This window comes from Eriocheir sinensis, chromosome 34, assembly GCF_024679095.1.
Source record: "Eriocheir sinensis breed Jianghai 21 chromosome 34, ASM2467909v1, whole genome shotgun sequence".
Lineage (NCBI taxonomy): Eukaryota > Metazoa > Arthropoda > Malacostraca > Decapoda > Varunidae > Eriocheir > Eriocheir sinensis.
Genome location: NC_066542.1, coordinates 15,076,245 through 15,088,973, shown reverse-complemented (window position 1 = coordinate 15,088,973; position 12,729 = coordinate 15,076,245). Strand labels below are relative to the sequence as shown.

General features: G+C 45.9%; 1 protein-coding gene across 4 annotated transcripts in view; it reads left to right on the top strand.

Annotated features, from left to right (window-relative positions):
• Nucleotides 1–12,729, top strand: part of LOC127007130 (prestin-like) — a 50,124-nt gene that overhangs the window by 12,563 nt on the left and 24,832 nt on the right. The window contains exon 1 of one of the 4 annotated variants that reach the window (XM_050877780.1): nucleotides 4,955–5,187. The exons of 2 other annotated variants lie outside the window; for them this stretch is intronic. In XM_050877780.1, coding sequence (XP_050733737.1) covers nucleotides 5,009–5,187 — 179 coding nt within the window. In that variant the 5' untranslated portion in view covers nucleotides 4,955–5,008. Of the gene's footprint in view, nucleotides 1–4,954; nucleotides 5,188–11,731; nucleotides 11,897–12,729 lie in introns of those variants that run through there. One more of the 4 variants, XM_050877783.1, reaches the window with a different exon arrangement.

The following is a 12,729-nucleotide window of genomic DNA, read 5'->3' as shown; positions in this document are numbered from 1 at the left end:
CCTGCTCCTACGTTGCATGCAGACGATGAGGCAAACAGAGTAGGTAATAACATCCAATTCCAAACGTGTTTAGATACCCTCCACCCTTCTCTCAAGGTAATTTGTCACTGGAAAAAAATAATTATTACTTTTCGATGGGACATTATAGTGTGTGTATGGATTGGGTGAGGGGCGCATCTCGTCAAAAAAAGAAAGAAAGAAAGAAAGAAAACGCATACGCCGTGTTACAAGTTTTTAGTGTTTAATAGTTTTTAGTTTGCTTGTAAGTGTTATATTTTCGGTGTTTAGTTGCATGCGGTCTTGTATGGCAGTCCGGTACCATTCCTCCTGACTGGAAGAGGGGGTTGGTCGTCCCTATCTGGAAAGGGAAAGGGGACCGTGAGGACTGCAACAACTACCGTGGTATTACACTGCTCAGTGTGCCAGGCAAGGTGCTTACCCACCTATTGGTGATGCGAATTCGCAGCCAGCTGCTGAAACTGCAGAGACCTGAACAGTCTGGGTTCACGCCTTGTAAGTACAAAACTGACCGTATTCTAGCGCTTCGCGTACTGGTGGAGCGCCGACGTGAGTTTCGACAGGGGATGCTTGCAGCCTATGTCGATCTCAAGAAGGCGTTTGATTCAGTGCATCGTGAGGCCCTCTGGGATCTTCTGCGACTCCGTGGGATTCCTGCGAGGACTATTGGTTTGCTGACTGGCCTGTATTCTGGGACAGAGAGTGCTGTGAAGTGTGGGGGGAGGGCTTGTCCAGCTTCTTTCTCGTGAATGCGGGAGTGAGGCAGGGCTGTGTCCTCTCCCCATCGCTTTTCAACACTTGTATGGACTGGGTATTTGGTAGAATTGTGGACCAAAGTCATTGTGGAGCATCCATTGGCAATATCAGGATCACTGACCATGTTTTTGCCGATGATTTAGTAATCCTGGCGGAGACGCTGGATATTTTGGCGATGGCTCTCGAGGCACTGCACGAGGAGGGACTTCAGGTCTCCTAGGCCAAGACCAAGGTACAGGTGTTTGGAGGCTTGCTGGATGACACAGTACAGTCTGTTCATGCGTGTGGCGAGGACGCTGAGATCTGGCCAGGAAGTCTTACGACGGATTGGTCTGGCCTACGGTGTTATGGACTCGCTCAACACGAGTATATGGCGTTGTCGATACCTGTGCAGAAGGACAAAGATCCGGATCTTCAAGTCCCTTGTGCTCCCTGTCTTACTCTATGGTTGTGAGACATGGGCACTAAATGGAGACTTAGAGAGGCGGATTGATGCCTTTGGTAATAAGTGTCTACGCAGAATCATGGGATATCGCTGGAATGACTTTGTGTCAAACCGGCGACTACTGTGAGACTGATTCAACATCTATTACCTGCATAGTCCGTCAACGCAACTTTTCTGGAAGCTGATCCTGCTCATCGGGATGTCTCTGTAAGAGTAAATCCTGAGTGGAGGAGGCCAAGGGGACGCCCACAGAGTTCGTGGCTTGAGCAAGTCGATAGATCCTGCCGGGAGGTACTCGGGTTGGGAAGGGGGCCTGCATGGAGACTCGCCCGGAGCATGGCCCGGAGAGACCCCTGGACTTGGCGTCGTAGGGTGGGCGAGGTGACGCGCCCCCCGGCGTATGCCCCCATTACCATTTACCTCACTAGTCAGGCCAGAGTTACCGTTGCCTGCACCACACGTTGATTGAAGTTATCTGGGTAGCAAAAAGAGCCTTAAATTAAGTGATGTAGATATGTATGGGCCGAGCGGAAGCCTTAATTCACTTCAGTTTTTCTCTCTCTCTCTCTCTCTCTCTCTCTCTCTCTCTCTCTCTCTCTCTCTCTCTCTCTCTCTCTCTCTCTCTCTCTCTCTCTCTCTCTCTCTCTCTCTCTCTCTCTCTCTCTCTCTCTCTCTCTCTCTCTCTCTCTCTCTCTCTCTCTCTCTCTCTCTCTCTCTCTCGTTGTACTGCGTTCATCAGGTGACCTCTCTTTGCCCTTCCTTGCGTCGAATCCCTCTCTCCCTCCCCGCCCCCAATCCCTGCCCAGGACAAGCCGTGTAATAATAATAATAATAATAATAATAATAATAATAATAATAATAATAATAATAATAATAATAATAATAATAAATGGTTTATTCATTTGTTGGCAGTCATAAGGCTGAAAATACACAAAAATACCATACAATGAGTAATGTGGTGAGTAATGGGGGAAGTGGGGAAGGGTGATGTGTGTGTGTGTGTGTGTGTGTGTGTGTGTGTGTGTGGGAGTGGAGGGGTCATGTGATCATGGAGGTGTTAATAACCCTCACATGTGTCGGTATCTCACTAAGTCGATACCTGTCCGTTCGAGTTTTGACCGGAGTGTGCGTATACGTGTGTGTGTGTGTGTGTGTGTGTGGGTGGGTATTTACCTAGTTATAATTATAGTGTGTGTGTGTGTGTGTGTGTGTGTGTGTGTAGACCTTTCCTGCCGCTCCCTCCTACTCAGCCTGTGTTGTGTCTTTCCTGATCCGATCCTTGTTTGCTCCTGACCAAGCTTGCTGTCCCTCTCCTCCTTTTCCTCCTTGGCATGGAGACGCACGCGAGGGGCCTCAAGCGGTGAAGACGCGAACTGATAGCCAGCACGGTCTGTCGGTAAACATCGTGGAAACGGTGTTGGGGCGAATACATTTATATAACATTGATTTGAAAGACCGTGGAGAAGAAAGCAAGTAGTAGTAGTAGTAGTAGTAGTAGTAGTAGTGTAAGAGGTCCGGGTAACACCACGTGGTTTGTACGCCTCGCTCTCTTTTGTGTGTGTGTGTGTGTGTATACGTGTGTGTGTGTGTGTGTGTGGGGGGGGCGTGATCTGCAGTGTGTTGACGTAACGTTCAGGGTAAGCTTATTCATATCCTCCTCCAGGTATTCCCTACGGCTTACAAAAGGTGAAGGGAAGTGCGTCGCCGACTGTGTGCAAAGTGGTGGTGGTGGAGGAGGAAGAGGAGGAGGAGGAGGAGGAGGAGGAGGAGGAGGAGGAGGAGGAAGAGTGATAGCAGTAAGAAGTAAAGAAGAAAGAAGAAAACGCATTTAGAATAAAATAACACAATGGGACAGAAAGAGTAGTAGGAGAAGTACTTGTTGCAGTCGAAATAGTAGTAATAGTTATAGGTGAGAGGAGGAGGAGGAGAACGAGAAGGACGAGGAGCAGGAGGAAGAAGAAGAGGAGGAGGAGGAGGAGGAGGAGGAGGAGGAGGAAAGCCAGAAGAGAGAAAGTAAAAAAAAAAGTGAAAAAGCAAATGTACAAAAAAAAAAAGAAAATCAAACTCTGAACGAAAAAAAAAAAGAGAAAAAGAAAGCCCAGCAGTACCGCACCGAACCACTGTTTGTTTATGCCTGCCAACGTTTGCAGTCCAGAGCAGCTTGCACACAGCCGAGGGGAAAGTCGCCTGCTGGCTCGCACTGACGCATACGAGCCTCTTTGTAATCCAGAAGGGCCGATGTTTGAGTCGGGCGCCGCCAAGACGGAGGGCCGTGGGGTGTTTAGGGGTCAGAGGGCAGCGCTACTACGTACTCTCTGGAGGCCCCGCTCAGGACGCACCATGAAGGGAGCGTCGCCTATGCCCTCTCTCCCTATCCTTCATCCCTACCTCTCCCCATCCTAGGCCTATCCAGTGTTCTCCTTTTCTTCTTTTTTCTCTTCTTCCTCCTCCTCCTCACCCTGTTCCTCCCATTTGCTTACTCTTTCATATCTATTTTCTCTTTTTTTTTCTCATTTTTCTCTTTCTCCTCCTCCTCCCTTCTCCTCCGTCATCTGCATTCACTTCTTTTCTTCCTCCTCCTCCTCCTCTTCCTGTTCCTTTCCCTTTATTGCGCCTCCCTTATCTTTCTCTTTTTCGTCCTCTCTCTCCTCCTAACCCCCCTTATCTCTCCTCCTACTCCCCCTTATCTCTCCTCCTACTCCCCCTTATCTCTCCTCCGCCCCGTTTTTCTCCCTATTTCTCCCTATCTTCTCCCTCAATTTTACGATCTCCGTGCCTATTCTCTCTCCCTATCCTTCATCCCCACTCACCCCATCCTCCTCAGCCTTTCCAGTCATCCACCTCCTCTCCACTTTTTCAGTTCCAGTAGGAGATCGACTCCCCATTTTTCTCCCTATTTCTCCCTATTTTCCCCATAGAACCCAGAGAGACGGGCGTTGCATTTTCTCCCTATCTCCCTATTTCTCCCTATTTCTCCCTATTTTCCCCATAGAACCCAGAGAGACGGGCGTTGCATTTTCTCCCTATCTCCCTATTTCTCCCTATTTCCCTCTCTCCCTATCTCTATATTTTCCTTTCTCCCTCCTCAGTTCCACGAGAAAATAAGCGCCCCGTCTTTCTATCTTCCTCCCTCAATACCTGGAGGATATCGGAGCCCCCTCTTTATCTCCATCTCCCTGCCATCCCCCTCCCTCCCTTGCCCCTCACGTATCTCTCTCACCTGATTCGGTCACTGAGATTGCCTGTGGTTTAATTGATCTCCCCTTTGTTTACATCTCCACGTGTGCCTTCCGTGAGGGGGTTATCTCTTGTTGTTTCGTTCTGTGCTCATGTTTGTGTTTTCATTGTTTACTACGCTTGGTCTTTATTGCTGGTAAGTAATTATTTTATTGTTTACTTTTCCTGAGGTGTTTCTTTCGCGTTGTATTCATGTTTGTTTTAGTTGTTTATTGCGGATGGTCCTTACTGGTCTTTAATATTTTTGTCCTTGGTTACTTCAGATCTAGACCATTATTTGTGTATCGCCTCAAGCTATGATGTCAAGGCTTATCTATCTGTATCGTCGACTCCACACTGGCGGAAGAACAATAGGGCCGGTGAAAGGGAGGGCCGAGGCGCCGTCCAGACGCCACCCCGGCTGTCATCCCTATCATCGGCGTGTCCCCAGCCAGGCCTTCGACTCTTTAACAGGCGGGTGTCATGCAGCACCAGGCTGACCTAATAACTATTCCGCAGCCTCCGCCGTGAACCTGTAACTGTGCGTTGCCGGGGCAGACGAGGCCGTGGGGAATGACGCGGCGGGAATGTATTTGCTCAAGGAGGTCAGTTTACCAGAGCGGAGGAAGGGCTGGGGCTCAGCGTATAAAGGGGGTTGGCGGCGGCGTCCGGTCCTTGTGTTGGGAAGACCTCTTCGCTGACGACAACTCACCCATGTGTCTCCACGGCCAGCTGCCCGCCCACAAGTCCTGGTGAGCCCAATAAGCCTCTGTTTCTCTCTTGCTCGGCGATAGACTTGATCCTCATGCTGGTTGTCGCACTCTGGCGGGATGCTGATTGCTCCAATACGATAGGCACCTTCAAGAAAAGAGCAAAACAAATTACTGAAGAGGAAGGATAGATGGTGTTTGGTTTACAGGAGTTAACCCTCGTAAGCCGGCTGGTCTCTTGCAGATTTCATATGTTCTTATGGAACGTTATGGATATAATAAGCATTGAATAATGGAGAAAAGTCACCAGATTCAAAGTATAGAATTGTGGTGAAAGGTCAATATGAAAAATTAGATGAAGAAATTTAGGCTAGATTACATAGTACATGAACTATGAACTGACAATCAAACTTGAATTAGCAGGCGATGGCATTAAGAGTATATATAGAGGCTCTTTCGGAAAACAAGGTTGCATACTGAAAGGCTCCCTATGGTTGTACTTGAAGAGAAAGCTTTTTAATCAATGCGGCCTTCTGTCATGACCTATAGATCAGGCACAAGGACATTGAGTAATTCTCTGAAACGGAAGCCGGAAGGGTTAGCGATGAATGTCTAGGTTAGCTGGGATTCACTATGATGGGCAAGATAACTGCAAGGGTAGGGTAATTAAAAGAAGCAGAAGGCATAATAAAGCCAATTAAAATAAAGAAATGTCACTGGTTAATAGCCAGGACAAAGATGGAGAAAGGACATAGGAAAAAAAAGTCAGAACCTTCGGGAAACCACTGATATAATAAGGGCCAAGGTAGTCCGTTCACCATATGGTGTAATGGAATTAATAAAATAAGTATGTGGAATGTTAACATCGAGAGTGGAAACTATAACACCCAGGACAGATGCGGATGTAAATACTTGAGAGAGGACTTTTGTAGGGAAATGATACAAACTTCAGCTGCTAATTATTATTATTATTATTATTATTATTATTATTATTATTATTATTATTATTATTATTATTATTATTTTTGTTAGTTATTGTTATTATGATTATTAATATTTTTTTATGTATGTTTTGTGAGTGGTTTAAACTGCTGGGCGTTGACGTGGGTGTAGTGATGCGCGTGGCGCCGCCTTACACACGTAGTAGCGAAAACCAAGCACGCAGTTGCAGGGGTGGGGAGGGGAGGGGAGGGGCGAAGGAACTTTGTTGCTAAAAAAAATTGCATAACACTAATAAGAATAGACGATGTACTGTTTTTATGCAATTAATAACGAACGCAGATAATGATTAATGCCACCCGGATTTCCTTTAAAAGATATGCACATTCTAGGGGTGAGATCCTTAATAATTATTATAATTAATATCATAATTAATATTATAATAGTAGCTTAATAATTAGAATGCGACATGAATGGGTTAGAACACTTCTTAGTACATATAATTCTTTCCTCCTTTCATGTATCAGTGACATACCTACTCAGTCACCTTGTTTACAGGTAGCTTAAATTAACACTAATAAGAAAACACAATACCTACCTTCCCGCGGGTCATTAACGCCTGCCGTCAGGCGAGGCGGGGCAAAGGGCAGGTAAAAGCGCAGTAAGCACTGCCCAGGGCCCAAGAGCTGGTCTCTTCCACCCGCCGGAGTGAGGTCATCGCGGCAACCAGCTCACACTGGCTCGGGCCGCATAAGTTTGATGCAGGTTATTTCTAGATGTTCCCTCGTTACTCGCAGCGCCAACACTTAAAGAACACTAACCAGCATGACTTTATCCTGACACGACCGTCACGCTGTCCGCGTGCAGGCGGCCGCGGTGAATGTCATGGCTGGAACCAGGAAAGGCCAGAGCAGGGGGTTGGTTATATTTTCCTCTTAAGTGTCAGGGAAACAATCTCAACGTCAGTAAGGGTAGGCGGTGGCCGAAGTGATAGCGTACTGGACCCACATTCGCCGCGTGATGGACGACGCGGGTTCGAATCCTCACGCTACCACTCGGATTTTTCAGTCACCGCCGAGTGGCTTAAAACTACCCACATGCTGTCCTGAAGACCACCCATCAACCTGGACTCTAGAGGAAGCCGTCCAAGCGAATCAAGAACGAGTTCCGGGGGGCAGCATGAGCCAATGCAAGATGGCGCCACTATAAACACTCGCCTGCGCCAGAACGGGCTGGGCCGACCATCAGGCCCCACCTGGAAGAAGCCTTGGGCCGACCATCAGGCCCCACCGGGAAGATGCCTACCGGCGCAAAAGGCAACAACGTAAAAAAAAAAAAAAAAAAAAAAAAAAAAAAAACCCGAGTATGCAGACGTGCAAAAAATAATTCAAACGAGTGATGCGTAAGAGAACGTTGCTATCCTTGACTAAGACTGAATTGTTGCTTCGGACCACTTGCTCTCGGCAATTAAATGGTCAGTGTTAGGATGGATTAGCGGTTTTTTTTATGTCGGGGGCTTTTTTGTACCGAGCGTTTTTTGTGTGTTAAGTGGATTCTTTGTAGAGGGCGAACCTTTTTTTTTTGTATAGCCGACCTTTTTTATTTATTTAGGCAGTACTTTTTTGTATTTTTGCCCCTAAGCTCCTTCTTTTACGCTATAAAATGGATATAGCCATGAACAAATCGTTTGGTCGGAGTCTCGGTTGCAAGTAGGTTATTTTAGGTATGTTACGTGCACAACCATACCTAACCTAACCTAACCAAGACCACTCATCGTTGTATCCATGCTAGCACTACTCGTAATGACACGTGAGAACCTTGCGTGTGGCGGGGTAAGAAGGTTTTGATCTTGCTTAGGTTAGATTAGGTTAGTCCGTGTACTCCCATACCTAACCTAACCTAACCAAGACCAAGACCACCCATCGTTGTATCCAGACGTGGGAACCGTAGGTCTGGAGGGAAGGGTAAGCAGGGTAAAGAGGGAGGGAGGGAGGGAGACGTGTCAGAGAAGGACCAAGAGAGGTTCAACCCAAGGTCCAACCCACGACCCGTGGTCACGGCCACGCCAAGGAGGTGCGGTGCCTAGTAACAAGGTTCGGACTCTCACCCACGTAGCCGGCGGCAAGGTCACAGCTATGCCTGTTCCTTGAGAGAGAGAGAGAGAGAGAGAGAGAGAGAGAGAGAGAGAGAGAGAGAGAGAGAGAGAGAGAGAGAGAGAGAGAGAGAGAGAGAGAGAGAGAGAGAGAGAGTAAAAAAAATGAGTAAAAAAAATGAGAGAGAGAGAGAGAGAGAGAGAGAGAGAGAGAGAGAGAGAGAGAGAGAGAGAGAGAGAGAGAGAGAGAGAGAGAGAGAGAAAAAAAAGAAAGAAAGAGGAAAAGGAAACGAAAAAGAATAAAAGGAGGGAAAGAGAAAGAAAAAGGAAAGATAATATATTCACAACTCTCTTAAACTTATTCTTCAGGGTACGTAAAAAAATAAAGCTTGATGATAAATATAATAAAGAAAACTATTGGAGCGTTCAAGGAAATACACCACAACCTCATCTACCCTAGCAGGCTTCTTCTATGCCAAGGGCGCGACGCTGAGGCTAGAGGAAGGGAGGGGCATGAAGGCGACATCGAACTGAAGAAGGAGTAGGCCGAGTGTTGAGGTGAAGGATCGACGGTGTATTGGAAGGTGATGAGAGAGAGGCCGACAAGAGGAAGAAAGCAGGTTTTGAAAAGGGAAGCGTCAAGGTGAAAAGGTGCGGGAGAGTGGGAGGCTACAGGAACGTGAGGGAGGGGGTTGGAAGAGGCCATGAGGGGTGTGGAATGCCAGGGGAGGGTATGGAAAGGGGTGTTAAGATCAGTAGGTCCGGCCTGCCTATACCCCCCCTCCTTCCGCACTTAATATGCATCACGTAAGGGGCGTACCAGGCGGGTCCAGGAACAGAGCGACTGGCAGGCTCTCCACGCCTGTTGCCGCGTCTGCTACCAGTATTCCTGTACGTGATGGTGGTGGTGATGGCGGTGGTGGAGGATATGGTGAGGGTGGCAGCACGAGTAATACCAATGTGTGTGTGTGTGTGTGATTAAAGATTATCTAACTTCATTTATTTTCCTTGTATTTCGTTCTGTTGATGAATGTATCTTTCTCTGAAACTTCATCCGTTTTCCTTATATTCCGTTCAAATAACGAATGTAAGTCTCTCCTTTTCCGAACGTTTTGTGTACTATACCCAAGTCTAAAGACCCCTCACCCTTTGTATATTAGGACTCAGCGGTCAGCAACCTGCGGCTCCGGAGCCGCAAGCGGTTCTTTTTAGAGACCTGTGCGGCTCTAGCCACTTACTTAAAAACGTCCAAATAATCGTAGAATAATTATAGCATACGCTCCAGACATTGAGCAGCTTTCCAAAGAAACTCGGAAGTAGAAGTCGCCTAAAATTAAACCCACCATGGTGACCAGATGTATTAAGTACAGTTAGCAGGTTGTTTATAAGTATGCAATATTTGTTCAGTCGTGGTAGCAAACTATAAAGGATTGAGAGTAGGTTGTTGACATCGTATGTCATAAATATAATAGTTTATTTTATGACAGCTGCAATTATAATTGTTATTATTATTATTATTATTATTATTATTATTATTATTATTATTATTATTATTATGTATTATTATTTTGTGTTATTATTATATTATTATATTATTATTATTATAATAATAATAATAATAATGATAATAATAATAATAATTAATATTATTATTATTTTGTATTATTATTATTTTGTATTATTATTATTATTATTATTATTATTATTATTATTATTATTATTTTGTATTATTATTTTTATTATTTTTATTTTTTTTTATTTTTTTTTATTTTTTTTATTATTTTTATCATTATCATTATCATTATTATTATTATTGTTATTGTTATTATTATTATCATCATCATTATAGTGTATTTGATTATTTTGTCTGTGGGTACATTATCTAACTGGAGGAGGAAAATTTCAATGTTTCATAATTTCCATTCATAATTTACACCGCGGCTCCAGCAGCACTGATTTTTTTGCCAAGTTTGAAGAAACTGGCTCTTCTCGAATTATGGGTTGCCGACCTCTGTATTAGGTACACAGAAGTGAGTGTGTACCTGTCTCTTCTCCATCCTCCCTCCCTTCCTTCCACCATTTCCATCCTCCCTCCCTCCCTCCCTTCCCCCCTTCCCATCCTCCCCTCATCCCTGACCCCCCCCCCACCTTTTCCATTAACAAAAGCGACGGCTGGCTGGGTACCCGGTGAGTTACTGCCTCGCCATGCATGTGACATCTGAGTAAGGAGTGCTTGCCGCCTGTCTAGTGGTCGGGCCGTACGTCACTCGAAAGTGGGGAATTGAACGCATACTAAAGAGTTGATGACCAAATGTGGCGGGTGCATAACGGTGGGTGTTTACTAAAGCCTAATTTGCGACGTGTGTGTGTGTGTGTGTGTGTGTGTGTGTGTGTGTGTTTACGTATATATAGGTGGTTCCGTCGGGGTGGCGGGCGTGAAGGAGGTTCGTTGTTCCCTTACATGGGCGGGTACCGTCTGGAGTGTATATATACCTGCTGACTCAATCCCCCAAAGTAACTGACTGTTGGAAAAGCTAATAAATGTCTGGAGCAGGTCACGGCGTGCCAGGCCCCCGGCGCGAGGCGTGGCGGGCAGCCCTCTTTGGTAGGAGTCACCTGTATAATCTTAGCCATGCCCAAGAAGGTGAGCTCACCGACAAATATTCTCTCAAAATTCACTTTGCTTCCTCATCAAAAAGAAGATAAAACGTGACGGTTAATTCATCAATAAACTAGCGCCCCATCCCTGTCCGGGCACGTGCGTCGCTGCCACACACGCGCTGGCCACTTCACTACACCACGCACCCGCTCCTGATATTACATCACGCAAGAACTTGTTCCAACGCAGTACACAAAATATGTATAATTAATTTCCTCCACTTCACCTTACTCGGCATCCATCAGCATCGGGCACCTGCAGCGTCACGATAAATGTTGCCGGCGAGAGTTTCTGGTAAATGGTGGAGTGCGAGAGACTTTAACGCCCAATAAATCTGTCCACTTTTTCGCCGGAAGCTGCGATGTGATTTGTACACGTCGGCTGCTCCGTCCCTCGACGAGCCTGATCTGGAGCACGCCAGTACATCAGTTACTGCGGCAGCGTGCGCCCTCATATATATATATATATATATATATATATATATATATATATATATATATATATTTATTTATATATATATATATATATATATATATATATATATATATATATATATATATATATTGTGTGTGTGTGTGTGCGCGATCGCGCTTCGCTCATATTTGTTTAATGTACGGTATTTCATATTACTGCTTCAATAAATGTCATTATTATACTGACAAACGTTCTTTATGTTCTTAAGAATTACATTATGTCATCAAGGGGGTTTAACATTCCGAGGCAATGTAGCTCTTTTTTTCTTCTTCCCCGAGACAGCCGCCCCTCGCCCGGCGCACAGCTCACGTCACAGCGTCACTTTAGCGGCGGCGAGAGTTGATCTGTCTCTTTGTCCACACGAGGGTCGCCTCAAGCCTGGCACTGCCCTTGAGAGCGATCATTATTTTATTCAGTGTAGGATCGCGGCGCCACGGGAATCACGCCCGCTTTGGCGTGCAGCGGGGGACAGACCCTTGGGGGTGCGCTCTCTTGTTGAAGGCGACAAAAGCAGACGCTGGGCAAACTCCGCGTCATTTTCCTTCTGTCGTGGTGAAGGGACACACGACACCGGCCTCACAGCTATGGTAAGAAGGTCCTGAGGATTACTCTGAGTCGGCTGAGAATATTTCAACAGTAGTCTCGTTCAAAGAGAAAACATACAAAAAGACATTCAGGTTATCAGACAAGCAAAGCATACAGACAGACGGCCAGATGGACAAACCATACTAACAAACATATTACCAGACAGACAGAGAAAGACAAGGCTGACAGGACTCCCAAAGAAATATATATATATATATATATATATATATATATATATATATATATATATATATATATATATATATATATATAAATATATATATAAAACATACCTACGTAACCACTTTCCTCTCGGCAAGGACACCTGCAAGAAAGAGGCGGAGATCAAACGGAGGTAAACATATGAGCGAAGTTCACACTGAAACTCGTGTTCTCTCTGCATCGGTGAGTCAGAGCCAAACCTTTTCCCCCGCCTATACAACCTTAGAATGGATCAACAAGTGCGCTGCTGCATGGGGGACGCCGTTACAGGAAGGCGGGTGGACTTTTGCCAAGGCGGAGGGTGGGAGTGAAAAACGAAGTGTGGGGGTGAGTGGCGGGGGTGGGTGGAGGGTGGAGGAGGGAGGTGGGGGTTAGAGATGAGTGAGTGAGGGTAGGTGGAGGCTGAGTAAGAAATGGCAAATAGGGCGTATCTGGGCTGTGGCGTGAGGGGCTGATGAGAGGGAGACACCTGTGCGAATGTCTGATGTACGTAACCTGCTTCCATGGTTAGAGAGGGAGAGGGGGGAGGGGGCATACCTACAGAATGAAAATTGAATGGCATACATACATACATACATACATACATACACACACACACACACACACACACACA